This window comes from Lynx canadensis, chromosome B4, assembly GCF_007474595.2.
Source record: "Lynx canadensis isolate LIC74 chromosome B4, mLynCan4.pri.v2, whole genome shotgun sequence".
NCBI lineage: Eukaryota > Metazoa > Chordata > Mammalia > Carnivora > Felidae > Lynx > Lynx canadensis.
The window spans coordinates 80,898,995-80,922,850 of NC_044309.1; the positions used below are offsets into that span (position 1 = coordinate 80,898,995).

Below are 23,856 nucleotides of genomic sequence, written 5' to 3' on the forward strand. Positions count from 1 at the left end.
TGCCAGCAGCAAACTTGGGATATATTTTCCCTAAAATCAAAATATATGGCAATCATTATCTTTACCCATATGAAGATGAAGTATGGCGAAAGCCAATACACCCCAAAATCAACAGCCAGGCAAAATGTAGTCCTAATGTATCCTTCAGCTGTAAGTACATGGGTTTCAAATACGCAAAATTTCCAAAATTAAATATTTCTAATATCAATGGACAAATTCTCTGTGCCAATGCCTCCCCAGATTGTCATAATGCCTGTGCCTTTCAGTTATGTCACTGTTAAGATAGAATTAAATAGAAGTATTTTTTTCCCCAGAATCTTTCTCAAAGCTTCTTTGACATCTTTGTTTCTCAGAGAGTAAATCAAAGGATTCAGCATGGGAGTGACTAGGGTGTAACATAACGAGGCCACTTTACTCAGCTCAGGAAATCTATCAGGGATGAAATACATAAAAATCACGGCACCGTACAACACACTCACGACTCCCAGGTGAGAGCTGCAAGTGGAGAATGCTTTCTTACGTCCCTCAGTGGATCTTATCTTTAGAACTGTGGACACAATATACATATAGGACACAATAATGACAATTATGGTAGGCAAAATAATAATGCTGCATAAGAAAAACGTAACCATGTTATGAAAGTAGAGATCAGAACAAGATAGCCTCTGAAGTGGACGGTCATCACAGTAAAAGTGGTCGATGGCTCGGGAAGCACAAAAGGACAAAGTAAATGTTATGCTTGTCTGAAGAACTGAGCTGATGCAGCCGCATAAATAGGAACCAGCCACCAACTGAGTGCAGAGACGTGCTGACATCTGGACAGAGTAGAGGAGTGGGTTGCAGATGGCAATGAAGCGGTCATAGGCCATGGCTGCCAGGAGAAATCCCTCTGCCACCATGAAGAGGGCAAAGAGAAAGAGCTGGGTCACACAGCCTGCAAAGGAGATGGACTTGCTCTCAGACCAGAAGTTGATCATGGCCTTGGGTGCAATAACAGACGAATAGAAGAGATCAATGAAGGACAGGTTGCCTAGGAAGAAATACATCGGTGTGTTCAGCCGGGGATCAGTCATAATAATGGTCATCATCCCAACATTCCCTAGGAGGATCATGGCATACACAAGCAGAAAGATCAGGAAGAGGAGAATGTGGAGCTCAGAGCGGACCCTGAAGCCTACAAGGATGAAGTCAGTTACTTCCGAGTGATTGTCTGTTCCCCTGTCACCCATGGCAGAAACCTGCTGAGAGGCACAAGGCAAAATAAACAAATGAAATCTAGGCTTTGTTTCTAGTGGCATAAATAATTTCTTAAATGTAGAATAAATTATTTACATCTTGATTAACTATTGTACATAAAACAATTTTAATGTCATGAAGAATCAAGAATTTGCATTACATAATACTAGGTTTATGAGACTAAGCAGTGAAAAAATTTTCTGGGTCACTGTACTTAAATCATAAATTTGCTGTGAGTTCAGCCAATAAGTAGCATACAATATTGTCTAATTTAAATCAAATTTGAAATTTCTATTCTTAACATTTTTATAGTAAAATAATTTTCACAATCTAAAATAGGAGTGTTACTAGGATCTAAAGTAGAGATATTACATGTAATCGCTATGACAATGTTTATAGCTTGTGATAGTCAAGTCAGTGTTTGAATCATTACATGACAGTAATAAATATATTTTAAAATATTGTTACCTTATTTACCTCCATTTCTTTCTTTTTCATTATTACTGTATCCATCTTTGAAAATAGAATAAAAATAGATAAGTCATTTGTGTGTTAAAATTAATAAAATTTAAAAACCACTAATCCTAGATCAAATAAAATGCTCTAAAGATCATTCTAAATAAATGGGCATTTCCTCAGATCAAGTCCATTCCCCCAAATAAAGGAATTTTTATTGCTTCATTATAAATATTTTACTTCCACTAATAGTTGTTTAATTAAAATATGCCATAATCAGCTCCTTTTCTGAAGTGGGGAGAAGTTAATGAACATTCTAATACTTACAACACAATGATGCCTTTCTACCACAACTTCATCAATTCATGGGATCTGGCTCTTTGGGCAGGGCAAGTATATTTAAGGAATATATATAATGGAGAGTTCCTTTCTTAAATCCTAGTAGGCTTTATACATCTTAAAATAAGATGAGTATTAAAGGACCATAGCAATTTTGTGTCATCTATAGTCTATCATCATTTGCTCCAGTATCAACAGTAGTTGTTTATGATGGTCTTACTTATTTTAGTCCTATTCAATCTTTCCTCAGGATATTTCAACATTAAGGATTTGCTCATCCTCTGTGATGGATTCCATTGGGAGAGGAGTAATCATAAAGTCAATTATAGAGACATAAGTACAGGCTCCAGGGCTGTTGTCCATTAGGACTGCAGTAACATCAGACACAAACAAATAATCTAATAATAGTCCAAATACAAGGAACTTTTCCTTTTGGTTGTATGTATGCTTTGGGAAATTTCTTTGGACTTAGTTTTCTTCATTGACAAAGAAAAACTTTTTGGTAATTATCATAGCATATATATTGGTATGTACAGAGAAACAGATTTACAAGGTAGTACTATATGAGAAAAGTGTTAGATAAGTGAATATTTTTAATTATGTAGTAAATTAAATTCACTATGCTTTAAAAAAAGATAAAAATTCACTCCAAGATATGGTTTGTCTATATTTCTTGATGTAGACATATTTCTTTTCTTTTTTTAAAATATGAAATTTATTGTCAAATTGGTTTCCATACAACACCCAGTGCTCATCCCAACAGGTGCCTTCCTCAATGCCCATCACCCACTTTCCCCACCCTCCCACCCCCCATCAACCCTCAGTTTATTCTCAGTTTTTAAGAGTCTCTTATGGTTTGTCTCCTTCGCTCTCTGTAACTTTTTTTTCCCCCCTTCCCCATGGTCTGATGTAGACATATTTCATGATATGACAAATACCCTGTAAATCACAAACTCAGAGTCAGATAATATTTTTCTAATGCTATGCTTTCTTATATTCAAATACTAAACAATCAGAGAAGAAATAAAAGCACTCAATAAAATGATTTTAAATTTCCTTAGTAAAAGATTTTAAAATATCTTAACTATTTTATGACTAAAGGACTGCATTAAAAGCATAGACATAGGGGCGCCTGGGTGGCTCAGTTGGTCAAACATCTGACTTTGGCTCAGGTCATGATCTCACGGCTTGTGGGTTTGAGCCCCGTGTCGGGCTCTGTGCTGATAGCTCAGAGCCTGGAGCCCACTTCAGATTCTATATCTCCCTCTCTCTCTGCCCCTTTCTTGCTTGCGCTTCTGTCTTTCTCTCTCTCTCTCAAAAAAATACATAAACATAAAAAAAATTAAAAAAATAATAACCATAGGCATAATACTCTATTTAATGAGCTTAGTATTTTAAGCTTTATATATTTTCATCCTAAATGTTTCCATAAATTAATTGTAATACTACTTTTTAAATCTCCTTTTAATTAAAAATTATTTCTAGAATTTATTTAGAATTTTCGTCTGTATGGAATACAAAATGATACAGGGTAAGAGTTTCTCATTATAATACAGTATTAGTAAAAGTTTGGTCAGTGTAGGAAGAAAAAGCAGATTAGGTATTTCATGTTTTAATTTTTTTAATATGTATTTATTGTAAGAGAAGGAGAGAGAAAGAGTGGCAAGCAAAGGAGGGGCAGAGAGAGAGGGAGAAAGAGAAAATCCCAACCAGGCTCCACATTGTCAGCAGTATCTGATGTGGGGCTCAATCTCATGAACCATGACATCATTACCTGAGCTGAAACCAAGAATCAGATTCTTAATAGACGGAGCCACCTAAGTGTCCCAGAAGTACATTACGTACGTTAAACAGAAAAATATTAATTAAGGTGAATTGAGGCCTATCAAATTTGGAAAGGCTGGAAGAATTTCTGGATGACACTCTTATAATGATCCTGAGAGAAATTTAGGATAAACTCACAGAGAGATACTACTATTGGGGATACAATTCAAAAGTACAGCACCTGACCTATGGTCCAAGGGATCAGATACACAGAAGCAAAAAAACGTCACTACTTCCTCATCCGTCAAAATCACTTTTCTAGGAAGTTGGGGATTCAACAGCACTGCAGAAATAAGTCCACATGTTTCTACAACTTCTTTTTTCTACTGGTAGAAAGAATGGACAGAAAGTTGATCCCCAAGTCATTGTGCCCTTCTAAATTCTGAGCTTGTATAGATCTAATTGGTAGAGCAAAATCTGTGTAAAGAACCTGTGTGGCAGGAGACATTTGAACTTTCCAACATCTCTATCTAGAAGGCACATGAGATAGAGTTTGAATATCTAACCTGTAAAATGTACCATAATCTAATATACTTCTTATTTTTTTTTTAATTTTTTTAAACGTTTATTTATTTTTGGGACAGAGAGAGACAGAGCATGAACAGGGGAAGGGCAGAGAGAGAGGGAGACACAGAATCAGAAGCAGGCTCCAGGCTCTGAGCCATCAGCCCAGAGCCCGACGCAGGGCTCGAACTCACGAACCGCCAGATCGTGACCTGAGCTGAAGTCAGACTTTTAACCGACTGAGCCACCCAAGCACCCCTCTAATATACTTTTTAATCCTTAAACTTTCCACAATAGCATTAACGGTAACAGCATGCTATTTCTGACAAATAGGTAGAGGGCCACTAACTGTCACAATAGTTGAGACATCAATAAACCCTCAACAAATTCATTGATTAAAATCATTCAATATATGTTCTTGATCATATTCAACTTCATATAGAAATCAAATAGATTTTTAGGAAGTGTTTATTTTTAGTGTTCATGCCCATAGAATTTTCTGGTTATCTATCATTATTGATTTCATAAGTGATAGATAACTAGAAATCTTTATGGGCATGGACATTAGAAATAAACGCTTCCTAAAAACATACTGATAAAAAAGAAATCAAATAAAATTTTGATTTCAATTGAACTAAATTATAATGAATCATGATATATTTAAGCTTGGTAAGAAAAAGTAGTACTTAGAGGGATATACAAAACCTTACAGATAAATATGAAGAAGATAGGCAGGAACATTTAGATCTTAATAATAACGATCTTCTTAATAATGTGAAATAGAAAACAGCAAGTCAAAACAAAATATGAGGCGCCTGAGTGCTCAGGGGGCACCTGCATGGCTCAGTCGGTTAAGCATCCGATTTCGGCTCAGGTCATGATCTCGTGGTTCATGAGTATGAGCCCCAGGTCTGGATCTGTGCTAACAGCTCAGAGCCTGGAGCCTGGTTCATATTCTGTGTCTTCCTCTCTCTGCCCCTCCCTGACTCACACTCTTTTTCTCTATCTCAAAGATAAATAAACAGAAAAAAAAAAAGCACAAAACAACAAAAACAGAAAAGAAATAATGTAGATAAAAATTACTTAATTAGAAAAAAATATGTATAATATAGGATAGCCACATAGTCTGACATCGATTCTTTGAAAAAGTAGTAATGTGTATAAAATCCTAGCCAATTTAATGAAGGAAAAACAGCAACATTAAATCACAAGAGTCAGGAATTAAAAGGTGATGGCACTACAGATTCTGCTGATATTGATAAAAAAATATTTTTACCAAAAATTGATGATTTTTAAATAAAAATATTTTAAGTAGGACAAAATTATGTGTAAAAGACAAGTATGAATTTTTAATCATATTTTCTAAAGAAATTGAATTTCATTAATGATATTTCCATGAAGAATAGTTCTTGCCTAAATGACTTCACCAGTGTTTACTTCTGAACATTTGAGAAAGAAATAAGATCATTTGTACATAAACTGTCAGGAATAGTCATAAAGGAAATACTCTCTAACTATAGTTTTGAGTCTCTCATAAGTGTCATAAGGACATTAAACTTTATAGGTAAATCTTACTCATAAACTTAATGTCAAAAGTCTAAACAGACAATAAATAAAATACTTCAGTAAAAAAAAGAATAATGCAATCTCACTGAAGTGTATGTACTAGAAATGTTAAGGTCATTCAATATTTTTAAAAAATAGATTTAAGATTTTCCACATCTAGTTATTAATGCATAGCTTTTATAGATTTGCTTTCCATCACAAAAAAATTAAACTCTGGAGAAAATATATGAACCAAATATTTTTAGAGATTGCATAATAAGTGGTAAATGACTAATTACTGAGAAAAAGGAAACATACCAGGAGAAAAAGATTTTAAACTTGAATACACAGCAATAGAAACAAACCAAACCTAAGATTGAGTTAAAAAGGAAAAAATAGAAAAGAATAGATGTTCAATGACAACTGAGAAAATATTAGCCATGTAATTTGGAAAAAGAGAGGCCAGAAAAATAACAGAAACTATGGTGGGCAAAAATTTTTTCTAAGTTGATGACAAATCTAAACACACAGATGCAAGGAAATGGGCAAAATCCCCAGCAGGATGAACAGAGAGAAAACCAAATAAAACACATCAGAATAAAAATCTGAAGGTGAGTGAAAAAGAGACACTGTCAAGAGGGGAAAAGAGAGACATTACACACAAGCAAATGAAAGTTAAATCATATACCTTGGTCAGAAACAATTCGAACCAGAGACAATGGAACAACATCTTTAAAGCACTTAACGATAGGAGGAGGGGAGACCAAACCAACAAGCATGTGCAGGACAAATGGGCTTCAGAACGGAAAGCAAAAAAAGGAACTTTCTGACTAAAGGAAAACTAAGAGAATGTGTCATGCCAAATTTGCGGCACAAGAAATACCAAAGAAAGTTGTCCTCGCTAAAAGAAACATTGTCAGGATAAAGTGGGAAGGATCTCTAGGATCCTGAAGGCGCTGCTTTCACACTGACAGCAGAACTAAGGATGTGTGAGGAGGGGGAGTTTCCTTGTCTTTCAGTGTGCTCCTTAGGTTTTTCTCTTGTTGGTTCTGGCACAGGTGGGCACACCCCACCCTGGTGCTCACTCTTGAAGCAATTCCCAGGCTTCTGGGATCTTTTAAGCCACCTCTTCTGTTGTCTTGAAATTATAGATGGAGGTATGACTGCCTCCTCTTGCCCATCTCTGTGTTCCTTCTAAATACGCACCCCCGCGTTTCCACAAACTCTTTGACTGTTTAGATTATTCTCCGCATAAAGTTTTCTTCTAATACCAGCATGCTGTATTAACAATAGAGTTAAGAAATGAGTTTCTAAAAGTAAGGGTTGTTTATCTACTCAAATGAAAACTAGTGAATATCCTTCTATATATCATGAAATTAAAAAAAAGAATCAGGGGTGCCTGGGTGACTCAGTCCATTAAGATTGTACTTCCATTCAGGACATGATCTCATGGCTCTGCGCCGACAGCTGGGAGCCTGGAGCCTGCTTCAGGTTCTGTCTCCCTCTCTCTGCCCCTCCCCCACTTGTGCTCTGTCTCTTTCTCTCTCTCTCTCAAACATAAATAAACATTAAAAAATTTTTTTAAGAAAAAAGAATCAAGTACTTCTCATCCAAATGTGTTTGTTATTATTGTTATTGTTTTTATTAATTTTGTTCAGTAAGTAGAAGGTACTTCTCATCTCCTCAAGAGAGCCCTTCTAACTTTCCAAAGTTCTGTTGAGTTTAATAATTTCTTTCCTCATTTTTCTTTTGCATTCTGATACAAAATACATTACTGGTAAGAAAGAGACTGTTGTCCCTGGTTAATATCTTGCAGAGGGAATGCTCACCACTTTGGTTTCCATCCTCATGAGAGAACTTCTCTTAGGAGCCACCCCAGGTCTGATTGATTTAATCGATGAAAGAGCACATTAAAAAAAAAGAGAGAGAGAGAGAGAGAGAAACTACAATTGTTGCTGGTACTTGTTCATCTTAGTGATTGGACTCTGATCTGAACAGTGAGGAAATACAATCCATTTTGCAGGAAGACTTCCTGTTAAACTAAAGTGTGCTTCTTTTCATACTTTTGTTTCTTCATGATTTCACATATAGTAGGAGGTTTACAAGGTAAGAAATGTGTTCATTCTTAAGAATATCGTTTATATTTAATTTGTTTATTCTCAACACTTCTTTTTTAGATAATTTTAGTTATATCTTTCTTTTTTTCCCAATTTTTCTGTTGAAGTCAGAAACTTCTTTATGTAAAACATGAATTTAAGGAAACCATGCATTTTTGTAGTTAATAGGCCCTACCAGAGTATATTTTGGTGATTCTCCTGCCTGCTAAAATCACTCAGCTAATATTTCTGTTAACCTTTAGTTTTTTTAAGAAAGTAAGTTTCATACATACTGAACCAAATTGACTCTAATATACTTCCATAGTCCCAACTGTCTTAAAAGAATGTCAAAATTAGTGAAACCATACCAGTGACAACAATTAAAATTACAAGACATTATAAGGCATTTTATAATTTATATAACATATAATTTTATTTATGTATTATAATTCTATAACTTACATAATGATTTATGTAAATACACAGAATTATAATTTTATACTTATAAAATTATAAAAGACATTTTCATAGTATGTGAATCGTTGAATTTCTTGTTTGCCAGTTTTCTTTTTCATGTTTTGATTATTGAATAGTAAACCCCTTTGCTGCTCAATCTCATGACTCTAAAGAAGCCTTTTAAATGTGTTTTTGTCTTAATTTCCCCATACATAAAACAAAATAAAAATTACTTCCTCCCTCTACCACAGTATTTTAAGAATGCTTTATAGCCATAATAGTATATGCTGAAATCAATATAATGTAAGCTTGTTTAAATACATATTTCTTCCTTTTTTCCATTTATACCTATCTTTAAATTGTCCTGTGTGTGTTCTATCCTCCCCATTCACAGATCTTTGTATTTTTTGTTAGATTTGTCTGTTTCTGAAAGGATAGAAAAATCGCTACCCAAGATCTTAGAATTCCTCACTTGCATTCCACTCTGTAAATTCCAAAGGAAATCAGAGAGGGAAAGAAGGAAGGAAAGAAGAAGAGAAAAAAAAAATAAAAATCTGATTACATTGTGTTCAGAAAATATATGCAAGAATCACTTCTGTTTTTAGCAGATGAACTGTGCCACATTAAAGTGCATGTCACTATAGGGACAAAAATAATGGAAGAAATAAGATGAAGTTAATGGGTAAAAGGATGATGCCTTTGTCAGAATTTGAAGGTTTTCTCTCCATATAAGAAAGATGGATAGATACAGTATTAGTATATCATTTTTCTATAATAGATAAGGAAACTAAATTATTTCTTTAAGATAAAATGAGACCATCAGTTGAATGGATTTTCATTACAAATGAGAATTTAAGTGCATTGTAATGTCTGTGAGAAATATTGTCCACTAGAAGAGCCAACTTTCAATGGCAGTAACTGATAATAAATCAAGAGGGGAAAACAAAGAGCAAGCTCTTGTTTCCAGACAGTTTCCTGGAATCTCCATTTCCCCAAAGTACACCTTGAGGGCACATCCTCATTATTTGCAAAATAAGTATATCTAAAGAGGCTGACCAATGAGATTGGATTCTTCATTAGGAAGACTTTTTAAAAACAGTAATCTGTCCTTTATTGGTGTTGTGTGATTTATTGGAAACAATATGATGAAAATTTTCCATGCTGGGTTTTAGTTATTTTTCCTAAAACAAGTATTCTGATGACTCATTTCTTTCATTTTTACCATCTCTCCAATTCCACCTACATCTCAGCCATGAAGAGCGAGCCTAACAGGAATTACTCAGAAGTGACTGAGTTTGTTCTACTAGGATTCATAACCCCTCCAAAAGTACAGATCCTCTTATTCCTAGTGTTCTTGCTGATCTACGTGGTCACTGTGGTGGGAAATATTAGCATGATAATTGTCATTAAGGTGGACTCCAGACTTCATATGCCTATGTATTTCTTCCTTAGAAACTTGTCGTATTTAGATCTCTGCTACTCCACAGTCATTGCTCCCAAAACTTTAGCCAACTTCCTGTCTAAGGGAAAGAAGATTTCTTACAATGGCTGCGCAGCCCAATTTTTCTTCTTTGCCCTGTTTGTCACAACTGAAGGCTTTCTTCTGGCTGTCATGGCATTTGATCGATTCTCGGCCATTTGTTCCCCTCTCCTTTACCCCGTGCACATGTCCCAGAAAGTCTGTGCTCAGTTGGTGACTGGATCCTACATCTGTGGAGGCATCAACTCCATGGTTCAAACAGGTTTCACCTTCAGTTTGCGTTTCTGTGGAGAAAACAGACTAGACCACTTTTTCTGTGACGTCCCAGCCCTGATCAAGATCTCCTGTGCGGACACATCTGTGAACGAGGTTGTGTTGTTCATTCTCTCGGCCGTCATTATCATCACCACCACAACCGTCATTGTGGTTTCCTATGGTTACATCCTGTCCACCGTCCTGAAGATCCCCTCGACCCATGGCAGGGGTAAGACCTTCTCCACCTGTGGCTCCCATATAGCAGTGGTGAGTTTATTCTATGGGGCTGTATTCTTCATGTATGCCCAGCCTGGGGCTATCTCCTCTCCAGAGTCAAACAAGATTGTAGCTGTGCTGTACACACTGGTAATACCGATGCTAAACCCTCTAATATACAGTCTGAGAAACAGAGATGTGCAAGAGGCTATGAAAAGAATACTACTACACAGGAAATGATTCCTCCCCTGATAATTGTAAAACCATCATTCAGTGGACACATTTTATTTCCTAAGCGTCTCAGTTATCCTTGTTCTTGTAAAATTAGTATTATCAAAGATATTTTTATATACAGCAACAAATGTTTTTCTAAGTGTTACAAAATGGTATTTCTATGCTTAGAATATATGAAAGAATTATCTGTTTTCAATTTCTGATGTGATAATGTTTTCATTTCAATTTTGCTTTAAGAAGTAAATGGTAAGAGCTGCTAGTATATAATAATTAAAATATTACATCTGTGTGAATGATTCTTTAACTTTTCTGCTTTACAAAACAAGTAAACTGATATTTTTTAAAGCATTTTATTTAGAGAGAGAGAGAGAGAGAGTGCATGCGCATGAGCAGGGGAGGGGCGGAGAAAGGGGGAGAGAGAGAATTCCAGGCAGACTCCACACTGTCAGTGCAGAGCCCCACGTGGCACTTGAACTCACCATCTGTGAAGTGATAACCTGAGCTGAAATCAAGAGTTGGATGTTTAACTGACTGAGCCACCCAGGCAACCCCTGGTATTTGTTTGGAAAAGAGAACAGCCACACTGTATAGGTGGCAAAACAGAACAGTAATGGTTACATAGAACACTTTTAAGTAAAGGCCCCCTTTTTCCCAGAGATCCAGGTTTATATTCTGGAAAGTACCATCCGTAGCATTACTACTGCTATAAAAACAGGACGCACAATATCTTATTTGATTTGAGAAGCAATTATTCACATGGAAATATGTGTCAATAATGCTCTATTAAGTTTTTATTTCTTCATTTTCTTCTTAGTATAAAATGATATGTTTTATAATAAAAGCTGAAGCATAAAAAGCAAATACCATTTTTATCAACATTTTCAAATGAGGAAATTGAGGCAGTTGGGAACTAAGGAGCTTGGTGTAGCCACAATGCAACACTAATATGGCACCAGAATTTTTATTATTCTAATATATGCTGTAAAGCATGTGGAATATTCTAAAAATATAATCTCACAATCTAGAAACAACCATTTTTGAAGGACGTATAGTTATGTGGCCAGTCTTTAAACTGTAACAGATCTGACCCATTATCCTGTCATTAATTGTGCAAATGTAATTCTGTATTTATTTTCTTATGAAATTTTAATCAATTTTACATGTAAAGCAGTATGACATTTGCATACCATTTTATTTACCGGTCTTTTTACTTTTAATTTATTGCCTATACTTACCCATTCAAAATCAGATAAATATTTTCAAATATTAACGTTTTTCTATAAGATATTTGACTTTTAGTTATTATAAAAGTGATTTTTCTATTTGGTGTGGACTGAGGTACTTGCTCAAGTTTTTTCTTTCTATCAGCTAGAAATACATAAAAAATTGTTTTTAATGTTTGTTTATTTTTGAGAGAGAGAAAGACACAGTGTGAGTGGGGAAGGGGCAGAGAGAGAGGGAGACACAGAATCCAGAGCAGGTTTCAGGCTCTGAGCTGTCCAGCACAGAGCCCGACACAGGGCTCGAATTCACAAACCGTGAGATCATGACCTGAGCCAAAGTCGGACACTTAACTGAGTGAGCCATCCAGGTGCCCCTCCATTGACTAGGAATATATTTAATACCTAAAAAAATGTGGAGAGGAAATAAAAGTTTTGCCCTGGTTTGTCATAATGTACAACGCTTTATATACTGCTGAATATAATTTTCGAAAGCTTTACAATGCTGCATTAACCTGATCAGAAGAGAGTTCCATGATATTCTTTGCTAACGTTAAGTGGCTAATTATTGTGAAGTGAAATTTATGATCCAGGTATGCGTATATAGAACCGCTCAGGACTCCCTGGAGGGTTTGGCTCCAGAAGAAAACCATGGACGCAGTTGCAGTTGCTGCCATCTGGTGGCTGTCGTCCACTCCTACTAAGTCTGAAGAGAAGAGTCTGGATACTGTGATAGAATGGAACTCCCAAAACAGTGGTTAAAAATTCAAAGTACTTCCTAAATTACTTGGCTTCCACCCCCATCATATTGTCCTGAGCAAGGGAGATTGGTTGACTATAAGCAGACATGTGGAAAGTTACCCTATTCCTCCCTGTCATCCTGAGGAAAAGTTGTCTGGAGTTGCCAGCCCTACTTTCCCACCCCTCCTTTTGTGCTTTTCCTTCACCAAAAATGAATCATGTAAGATCTCGCCCTTGTTTCAGAAAAGGGGTGCGTAGAAAAGGGAAAATATTTGTCAATTATATTATTTCTGAATTTGTCTTATCTTGAGATATATTTTGATAGGATTTTACTGAATGTTATTAGAATTGTATGTTTATCACTGAGACAGAGCATTATTTGTTTCTCTCATACTAATTAGGGCACATTTTGGACTCAAGCTTGTCTGAACATCATTCAAAGATGGAGACTTTTTCCTCCTTGTTTATTCTGAAGAAGAGGTTGTGTAACAATGAAATTATTTCCTCTTTGAAAGTTTGTGAGAACTGATGGGAGATGCCATCTGGACAAGGAGTTTCTATTATGGAAAGAGTTTGACTAATGAGTGAGTTGATTTAGTGGTTACCAAAAGTGATGATAATAAAGACATTTAACAACTTGTTAAGTAATGTTTATATATCAATGTTTAATATATCAATCAATACAAAGTAGCCCCTTTAGTCTTCTTATTAAACTGCTTAACTAGTGGTAAAGTTTTCAACACAAATCATCCTAAAGTTTCCATGCCATTTCTTTTCCTTCTTCCCTCCCTCCCTCTATCCCTCTTCCTTCCTCCCTTTCTTCCTTCCTTCCCTCTTTTTCTTCCTTCTTTCCTTTCCTCCTTCCTTCCTTCCCTCTCTCTTTATTTTTCTTTCTTTCATTCCTTTTCCAAATTGTTGGGAGAAATCTTTGGTTTGATGTGTTATTGCTAAATGCAATTTGATGCGAGGGGACTACACTAAACAAGCCATTACAATAGTTGTCCCATTAAATCAAAGTCATTAGATGATGTGGTGTTTGAAAAAGCAAAATTTTATTTCAGCAAAAGTGTTTATAATGCTGAATCTTCTGAAGCTTCTGCTAAACTAATACCAATTACATTTAAAATTTCCTAGCTCCTTCTCTTGCTCCTGATGTGAGAAGTCAGTCATTTTTTCATCATTATGGGGGATAATACCTATGGGTTTTGGATAGTTGCTCTTTATTAAGCTGAGGGAAATTGCTGAGTTGTATCAGATATGAATGAATGTCTGGTTTTGTCAAATGCTTTTCCACATCTATTGAGATGATTTTAAATACACACACACATATATACATATATATGATTATTTATGTACACAGGTGATTCTTGAACAACACTTTTGAATTGTGTGGGTCTACTTATATGCACATTTTTTACAACACAGTACTGTAAATGTATTTTCTCTTCCTTATAATTTTCTTATTAACATTATCTTTTCTGTATCTTCTTTATTGCAAGAATACAGTATATAATACATATAGCGTAAAAATAGCAAAAAAAATATGTGTTAATCAATGTGCTTATGTTATCAGTAAGGGTTGTGGTCAATAGTAGACTATTAGTAAGGTTTTGGGGGAATCAAATGTTATATGTGGATTTTCAACTATGTGTGTGGGTCATTCTACACCCCTGACCCCCATGTTGTCCAAGGGTCAACCACATATACACATGCACATACACAGACACACATACACACATACACACATATGCATATATGTGATATGTATTTTTATATATCACATGTTTATATATAATATATAAATTATATGTATATGAATTCATATAGCAAATATTTTCTCATATATAACACACATTTAGTTTATTAAATATAATTGAAATCTATTTTAGTTTGTTTATAGTATAGTAAGTTAAATATAGTAAATTAAATTAATTTATTTTTGAACATTAAACCAGCTTTATATCCTAAGATAAACCCTACCTGGTCATGGTGTATGATAGTTTTGATCTTTTTCTAGATTGAATTTATTAAAATTTTGTTTAGAAATTTTGCATCTATGTTCACAACAGATATTGGCTAGTAGTTATCTTCTTCTTTTTCTATCTAGTTTACCATTAACAGTACACTAGCTTCATAGAATCAATTAGGAAATAGTTTCTTGTTTTAAATTCTTTGGGAAAGTTCATGCAGAATTGTTACTAAGGTTTTGCTCAAATGGTTGGTAGAATTCACTAGTGAGCCAAACTGGAGTGTTTCTTTGTGGGATCCTTTTTAACTACAATTTCAATTTTTTGAAGTGTTCTCAGTGAAATAAACTGGGGTACTCATTGGGCTTACCACATTTCTTTCCCATTTTTTAGGAATCACTGTGCTTCATTGTCTACAATCCAATGTCTTCAATGTATATGTGTATATATTCATATGTATATGTGTGTCTGTAAGTGTGTTTGTGCCATAGATAGATAATAGATGATAGATGATGATGATGATGATTGATAGATAGATAGATAGATAGAGGTGCTGAGAGCCAGAGTGAGAAAGAGAGAGAGAGAGAGAGAGAGAGATGTTTCCTTTTTGTTGATTTAGGCTGCTATGACTTCTTCTTGAACAGAATCAGAAGTCTACTCATATCTTTTCTATTTCCCAAGTCAAATTAAACTTCGTTTTCAATCTGCTTGAGTAGTAGGGAAACATTTATTTTAGTTAGATTTTTTTTTTTTAATTATCTGTTTAACTAGGGGTTTTCATAGGTAGGGTCAATGTGCCCACTGCTTCTCATTGAACATTGAAGAGTCACTGAAGGCAATTAAGTCCGAATTTTCAGTGGATAAAACTGTTCTATTGTTGATGAAGTTGCCTGCACAGGCTGCCTGAGGTTCAGCGAAGAAAGTTATCTACATCTGTTCCTTTTTTTGAAGGATGGTCTCACTCTTTGAAGGCCAAATTCTTTTGGGGATGACACTTTGATTCTTAAGACCACTTCTCTTAGTTCTCAGCATTTTGTATTCTATTCCAGAGAATTACCTTCGATTCTATGGCACAAATGATTTGGGTGTCCATCATTTGTAGACCAGGAATGATTCTTTGTTTCCTATCCAGGAATCTCTGCAGCAGGAGTTAGTCACGTGCCTTTTCTTATTTTTGAAAATGTAAATCACCACATTTGAGTTCATAGGTCTTCGGTCTTTTTACCCCATTGGTGTTATCAATCCTCTTTTCTGGAGAGTAAAACTATGCTTATTCTACTCTGCCTCTCTTGCATTTTGGGAAGACAGACATCTTCGTGCCTCAATAACAATTCACTTTCTTCAAACCAAATGAGGTTCTTTTAAAATTTGTTTTGCTGCGGGGCACCTGGGTGGCTCAGTCGGTTAAGCGGCCGACTTCGGCCCAGGTCACGATCTCGCGGTCAGTGAGTTCGAGCCCCGCGTCGGGCTCTGTGCTGACAGCTCAGAGCCTGGAGCCTGTTTCAGATTCTGTGTCTCCCTCTCTCTCTGACCCTCCCCCTTCATGCTTTGTCTCTCTCTGTCTCAAAAATAAATAAACGTTAAAAAAAAAAATTAAAATTTGTTTTGCTGCAAAGGATTACTATCTTCCCCCTTCATGGGCAGGCTCTTTTATCTTTTTTTTTCTTCTTGTTAGTGCGTTATTGAGTATTCTTAGTGTAATATCATTGCTGCTGTTACTATGTAGCTTAATATTTCGTAGTTTATGTGAGATATAATAAGAATGATACCTTGCACACATCTATCTATCTATCATGCTATGTTTTACATATATTAATAAATGTAATCCACACAGCAACTCTATGAGAAGTTACATTTGTTATCTCCAGTTTCCAAACAACATATGTGATTGGAAAATGAAAAAAAAAAAAAAGTGAGGGGATGCCTGGTTGGCTCAGTTGCTTCAGTGCCTGACTCTTGATTTCTGCTCAGGTCATGATCTCACAATTTCTGAGGTCGAGCCCCACGTCACCTGCCCCTTCCCTCCCGTCCCCCATGCTGTCATTGAGGAGCCTGCTTGAGATTCTCTTTCCACCCTTCCCCCACTTATGCACTCTCTCTCTCTCTCTCTCTCTCTCTCAAAACAAATAAATACACTTAAAAAAAAAGTGGAGGGGCGCCTGGATGGCTCAGTCAGTTAAGCTTCCAACTTCAGCTCAGGTCATGATCTCACAGTTGGTGGGCTCCAGCTATGAGTCCAGCTGTGCTGACAGTGCGGAGCCTGGAGCCTGCTTTGGATTCTGTGTCTCCCTCTCTCTCTGCCCCTCCCCTGCTCATTCTCTCTCTCTCTCTCTCTTGCTCTCTCAAAAATAAGTAAACATTAAAAAAATTTTTTAAAAAGTGGAGATAGTGAAAAGTATGCTAAAACAAGAAATTTAAGGGGCTCCTGGGTGGATCAATTTGTTAAGCTTCTGACTCTTGATTTCACCTTAGGTCAGGATCTCACAGTTTCGTGAGTTCAATCCCTCGGTACACTGACCATGCACATTGACCATGCAGAACCTGCTTGGGATTCTCCCTCTTTCCCTCTCTCTGCCCCTCCCTTGCTTGCATTCTCTCTGTCTCTCTCAAAATAAATAAATAAATATTTTTAAAAAATAAGAAATTTAAATATGTTTGATACCCAGTGTTGGGGAGGGATTATGAGTGCTGGTAGAGTTGAGTATATAAACACTCAAAGATAAATAGATTTAAGTAAAAAGTCAAAATGAAAACAGTTTGAGACAATGAAGATATATAATACAAGAATACTCAAGTAACTGTACATCAGGATAGTAGGAGTGTTACAGAATTTTAAAGTAGTTGGTAGCTATTATAAGGTATTTTGTAAAACATGATTTTATATACACAACAAGTTTACAAAAAAGAAATAACAAAATAAATTTAATATTAATTATATACCATGTATTGTGATGATATTAATTGACTGAATGATGCACATTAAAAAATAATTTGCAGGGGTGCCTAGGTGGTTCAGCAGGCTAAGCATCTGACTCTTGATTTCTGTTTAGGTCATGATCTCATGGTGATGAGATCAAGCCCTGTGTTGGCTTCACACTGAGCATGGAGTCTGCTTAACATTCTCTCTCCCTCTCTCTCTCTCACCCCGTCCCCTGCTTGCACTCTCTCTCTCTCTCTCTCTAAAAACAAATAAATAAAATCTTTAAACAATAATTTGCAAATCTGAAGGGTAAAAAAATCACTGATATTCCTTGCTTTCATTGTCCATTATTCTTGACTTGTAGGTGTATCACTTATAACTTTTAATACTAATAATTTTCAGTTAGGAGTTGTTTTTAGAATTTGATATAAATCAGAAAACCTATTTGCCATTTTATTTAGTTAGTTAGTTAGTTAGTTTATTTACTTTATTTTTGAGAGAGAGAATGGGGGAGAGGCAGAGAGAGAATCCTAAGCAGACTCTGTGCTGTCTGCAGAGCCTGACATGGGGCTTGATCTCACAAACTGTGAGATCATGACCTGAGCTGAAATCAAGAGTTGGACGCTCAACCAAGTGAGCCACCCAGGCTCTCTCTCTAACCTGTCATTTAAATGAAAAAAAATTGGGGGGATGCGTGGGCGGCTCAGTCAGTTAAGCATCCAGCTTCCACTCAGATCATGCATCTTGCAGTTTGTGGGTTTGAGCCTTGCTCTGGGCTCTGTGCTGACAGCTCAGAGCCTGGAACCTGCTTTGGATACTGTGTCTCCATCTTTCTCTCTGCCCCTCCCCCACTGGCGCTCTGTCCCTGTCTCTCAAAAATAAATAAACACTAAAAAAAATGTTTTTAAATAAATGAGCAAAATTTTATTTATTATTGGGGTTTCATAAAGTCTCAGAAGTGTCTTCAAATATTCCATGCCAAGACATTTTTACTGTATATAAAATATACTCTCTACTTTCATAGCATTCTTTAAAATGTCTTTTAGAGCCCAAGATAAAAGTAGATGTATAGAGTGGAAATGTAAGTAAAGTAACAGAATGCCTTGGATGTGGGTGAACCTGGTATATCTAAGCAGGATAGATCTAATTTAAATATCTATTGCATCTGGGGCACCTGGGTGGCTCAGTCAGTTGAGCAACCAGTTCTCAATTTCAGTTCAGGTCATGATCCCAAGGTCATCAGATCAAGGCTCATGCTCAGTGTGGAGCCTGCTTTAGTTTCTCTCTCTCTCTCTCTCTGCCCCTCTCCCACTCACTCTGTCTCTCTCTCAAATAATAAAACAAAGAAACAAACACCCACTGCATCAGAAAAGCAAGAAATAGGTTGTATATATTCCATATTTGTGTTGGATAAAGACAGAAATTCCTGGAAGTATTATTTGTAAAACAATGCCTTGAAGGATGAGGAATATCCTTTTAGGAGAATCTTTATAATTAATAACGATTTTGATTGACTGTGAGTGACTCAACCACTATTCTTCCAGGAAGCAAAAAGAAGACTAAATTCACTGATTCTTGAACTTCTACATGGAGACTGATTTCTTAAGTCATTTGAAAATCTTCAAGTACATATGAATGCTTTTCCATGTTCGTCTCACTAATAAGAAAATTTTCAATGTTAAGATTAAGAATGAGGTGTGATCCAGGAATCAGTATTAAAAGTAGAGTGAAACAAACCCTCCCCAGCTGATTCTGAGGTATGGGGAAGTTTGGTGAACACTGACCTAATTGACCTCCAGGGCCTTCTTACTTTTCAAAAACATCTGACGTCTGTGTGTGTGTGTGTGTGTGTGTGTGTATTTCTAATCTACTTTCTGGGTTTTAAGAATAACTATATGGCTAGATCAAATTTATGGCAGATCACATATAAGAGGAATCGTCAGTTCTGTCTTCGCAGAATATAAAGAGTAAGATATTTCTTTTTTTTTTTTAATTTTTTGAAAATTTATTTATTTGTGAGAGACAGAGAGAGACAGAACGCACACGGGGGAGGGGCAGAGAGAGAGGAAGACACAGAATCTGAAGCAGGCTCCAGGCTCCGAGCTGTCAGCACAGAGCCCAATGCAGGGCTCAAACTCACGAACTGTGAGATCATGACTTGAGCTGAAGTCCAGCGCTTAACCGACTGAGCCACCCAGGCACCCCAAGAGTAAGATATTTCTTGAGTTTCAAACCAAAGATCCAGACTAAGATTTCCTTTTGGTTCAAATAAGTAAAAATGAGGAACATAAGACTTAGAAATAAAAAGACTTAGAAATAAAGACTTAGAAATAAAAAGACTTCTAATCATAAGACTTAGAAATAAAAAAGTCTGCTTATTGACTATACTCAGAACAAATCTAATATATATTGTGAAGCATTTTTGTAATTAACTACACTTTCATCAAAACTTCCTTTAAAAGAATAATCAATTATTAAAAAGTTTCAATGAAGCTTCTTTTGGAATCTGCTGGATCTCAAGTAAAGTAAGTGGTTTTTGAACATCAACTTTTTCTGAAGGTAATTTTCTTAGTTTAGCAAACCTTTCTTTTTTTTTCTATTAATCTTTCATAGATCCATTATTTATTGAGCACTTGTTTCTTCCCAGTTGCTATATATTTCATTTAATTTAAACTTATCACTTAATTTAATCCTTATAGTAACAATCCTATGGGGTAAATGTTCTAAGGCATACCTTGCTGATGAGAAAACCAAGGTGAATGAAATGTGAACAATTTTCCCAAGATTAGTTAGCCAGTGAATGGCATGACATGGATTAAAATTCAGATTTATGTGAGTTAAAATGTCACTCTTGGGGCGCCTGGGTGGCGCAGTCTGTTAAGCGTCCGACTTCAGCCAGGTCATGATCTCGCGGTCCGTGAGTTCGAGCCCCGCGTCCGGCTCTGGGCTGATGGCTCGGAGCCTGGAGCCTGTTTCCGATTCTGTGCCTCCCTCTCTCTCTGCCCCTCCCCCGTTCATGCTCTGTCTCTCTCTGTCCCAAAAATAAACGTTGAAAAAAAAAAAGTCACTCTTTAAAAAAAATGCCACGCTTTTAACTAATAAAACATTTTGACTTTACACACGAAAAAATAGTGACAGAAGAGTTTTACTTCTGATTCTATGGTACTTTTAATTTTATGAAAATTTCTGAGTAACAATGTGACTTCAAATATCATAGTAAGTTCCTTGAAGGGAAAAAAAAATTGTCAGTTCTGAAATTAAATAAAGTAATGGAACCATAGAATTATAAAATTTCTTATATTTCACTTGAATTTATTTCTTTAAAAAATTTTTTTGATGTTTATTTATTTATTTATTTTTAAATGATGTTTATTTATTTATTTTTGAGAAAGAGACAGAGCACAAGTGGGGGAGGGGCAGAGAGAGAAGGAGACACAGAATCTGAAGCAGGCTCCGGGCCCTGAGCTGTCAGCACAGAGTTGGATGCGGGGCTTGAACCTACGAACAGTGAGATCCTGACCTGAGCCAAAGTTGGATGCCTAACTGACTGAGCCACCCAGGTGCCCTAAATTTAATATTTCTGATACTTAAAAATTACTGACTTTTTTTAAAAAGAGAAGTTCTTTTATTTTTTTAAGTTTATTTATTTTGAGAGAGAAAGAGAGTGGCAGAGGGGTTGAAAGAGAAAGACAGAGAGAATTCCAAGCAGGCTCTACACCATCAGTGTGGAGCCTGACTCAGGGCTCCAACTAACAAACCATGAGATCATGACCTGAGCCAAAACCAAGAGCCAGAGGCCCAACTGACTAAGCCACCAGGTGCCCCCAAATTATTGATATTTTATCCATATGCCTCTTTAGTGCTTAGTATTAAGATGGATAGTTATTTAAAAAGCAAAAAGCAAAACCTATGAAATATTGATATTTTTGGCTCTATTTCCATTGATGCCTTCAGTTTCATTAACACATATACAAGGAAAAAAGGGACTTCTTGTTGGTGAAAGTTAAGCTGGTACTTCAACCATAATACCTCTATATAAATAGAATAATTTCTATAATTGAGATGTTAGCATTTGACAGGAAAAGGCAAAGTCATGCTGGAGTTTGGCTTCCAACAAGGGAGTGGAGGTACCAGAATCAGAGATTAGAGATTTGCAGTAAGTGAAGTAGGAAGTAGAAGTTGAAAAAAGCATTAGTGGAAGAGTTTGATCATTTCATGTGACTTTCTTTGAGACTGGTGCTTCATTCTCCCTCCTGAAACAGTAATCCCATGTTTCCTAATGTCTTTTAAATAGCAGAATGTTTTGAGAACCAAATTAACTGTGTCTTTTAGTGGGAAAGGAGATGACCTGTGTTTTCACCCAGTCTTCCATTCCTAACACAAAAATAATTTTTAGGTGTTTGTTTCCTGGTTTATTTATTTGACTAATATTTGTTTGCTTTAGGATGTTCTAGTAATTGTAAAACTGACGGTTGATGGGAGGGGAGGGTGGGTGATGGGTATTGAGGAGGGCACCTTTTGGGATGAGCACTGGGTGTTGTATGGAAACCAATTTGACAATAAACTTCATATATTGAAAAAAAAAGAAAATGGGCAAAAAAAAAAAAAGATGGTCTAGTAATTGTAAATATTGCCTTTCACACTCAGTCCCATGTTATTCTCACAGTAATCCCATAATGTAGGTATTATTATTATCTTCCATCTGGTAGAAGATTTCAAGATGTTGAGAGTGCAGGTCATTATTTTGGATTCTATTAGATTGAAAGAGGTAAGATTTGGACTCAGTCCATCTGATTCCACAGCTCTGAACAAATGGCATAAAATGACTGACCCAGACGTCCTCATTTCCCATATTGTAATGACACTAAGTACAAAATATATGATATATTTGGGTACTGGTACTCCCAGGTAAGGCTATTCTGCCAGATGTGTTGCCAAGGACACTTAGCATTTTTTTTTCATTCACTAGGAACTTTGGGAACCAAAAGTTAACAAGGCATTCCACAGGCTTCCTGATCATCCACTCATTTTCTCGGATAGGTCTCAGCTATGAAGAAAGAGCTGAATAGGAATTACTCAGAACTGACAGAGTTTATTCTGCTGGGATTCAGAACATCTCCAGATGTACAGATTTTTTTATTCTTATTCTTCTTGCTTATCTACATGGTCATTGTGGTGGGAAATATCAGCATGATAATTGTCATTAAAATAGACTCCAGACTTCATACGCCTATGTATTTCTTTCTCAGAAATTTGTCCTATTTAGATCTCTGCTACTCCACAGTCATTGCTCCCAAAACTCTGGCTACTTTCTTGTCCACGGACAAGAAAATTTCCTACAATGGCTGTGCAACACAATTCTTTTTCTTTGCTCTTTGTGTTGGGACTGAAGGCTTTCTTCTAGCCGTGATGGCATATGATCGCTTCTCAGCCATTTGCTCGCCCTTCCTCTATACTGTACATATGTCTCAGCAGGCTTGTATTCGTTTAGTGTTTGGCTCCTATATCTGTGGAGGCATCAACTCCATGATCCAAACAGGTTTCACCTTCAGTTTGCGTTTCTGTGGAGAAAACAGACTAGACCACTTTTTCTGTGACGTCCCAGCCCTGATCAAGATCTCATGCGCTGACACGTCTGTGAATGAGATTGTGCTGTACATTCTCTCTGCCCTCATCATCATCACCACCACAACTGTCATTGTGGTTTCCTATGCTTACATCCTGTCCACCGTCCTGAAGATCCCCTCAACCCATGGCAGGGGTAAGACCTTCTCCACTTGCAGCTCTCACATTACTGTGGTGAGCTTATTCTATGGGACGGTATTCTTCATGTATGCCCAGCCTGGGGCCATCTCCTCACCACAGAAAAGCAAGATAATAGCTGTGTTCTATACTTTTATCATCCCCATGTTGAATCCACTGATTTATAGCCTAAGGAATAGGGAGGTGAAACATGCTGTGAAAAGGATACTGTTGAGAAAATTATCTTTTCATTGACATCCAGCTATCTATAAAACTGTAGAATAGAATAAAAACAATATTTTCAATAATTTGTTATAGAATAGTTTCAACTAAGGCCATCCAAAAGTTTTGAGTATCAAAGTGTTTTTTTTTTTTTCAGGAGTAGAATTTAGTGATTCAACACTTACATATAACACTCAGTGCCCATCCCAACAAATGCCCTCTTTAATGCCCATCACCCCACCCAACATCCTCCAGGAGCGTAATATCAATAGATTCTTTAGAAATGAATTTCAAAATCAATATAGATTTTTCATATTCCTACATAATTATTTCATGGTGTGATGTCTAGTTATTATGTAGATTTGTTGTTCATGTTTTATTTTTCTTAGATGCATATGAAAAA

General features: G+C 36.2%; 3 protein-coding genes across 3 annotated transcripts; 2 read left to right on the forward strand and 1 right to left on the reverse strand.

The window, feature by feature from the left end:
* Positions 1 to 266: 266 nt before the first annotated feature.
* On the reverse strand, positions 267 to 1,280 carry LOC115518719 (olfactory receptor 9K2-like). The gene has a single exon (XM_030322271.1). The coding sequence runs from the start codon at positions 1,227 to 1,229 to the stop codon at positions 267 to 269; it is 963 nt and encodes a 320-aa protein (XP_030178131.1). The 5' UTR covers positions 1,230 to 1,280.
* Positions 1,281 to 9,708: 8,428 nt separating this feature from the next.
* Positions 9,709 to 10,647, forward strand: LOC115518720 (olfactory receptor 12-like). The gene has a single exon (XM_030322272.1). It carries the CDS (start codon positions 9,709 to 9,711, stop codon positions 10,645 to 10,647), a length of 939 nt encoding a protein of 312 aa, XP_030178132.1.
* Positions 10,648 to 22,538: 11,891 nt separating this feature from the next.
* Positions 22,539 to 23,486, forward strand: LOC115517966 (olfactory receptor 12-like). The gene has a single exon (XM_030321116.1). It carries the CDS (start codon positions 22,539 to 22,541, stop codon positions 23,484 to 23,486), a length of 948 nt encoding a protein of 315 aa, XP_030176976.1.
* The last annotated feature ends 370 nt before the right edge of the window (positions 23,487 to 23,856 follow it).

Coding starts and splice junctions, on each gene's coding strand:
- LOC115517966 (XM_030321116.1), top strand. CDS start 22,539: ATGAAGAAAGAGCTGAATAGGAATTACTCAGAACTGACAGAGTTTATT.
- LOC115518720 (XM_030322272.1), top strand. CDS start 9,709: ATGAAGAGCGAGCCTAACAGGAATTACTCAGAAGTGACTGAGTTTGTT.
- LOC115518719 (XM_030322271.1), bottom strand. CDS start 1,229: ATGGGTGACAGGGGAACAGACAATCACTCGGAAGTAACTGACTTCATC.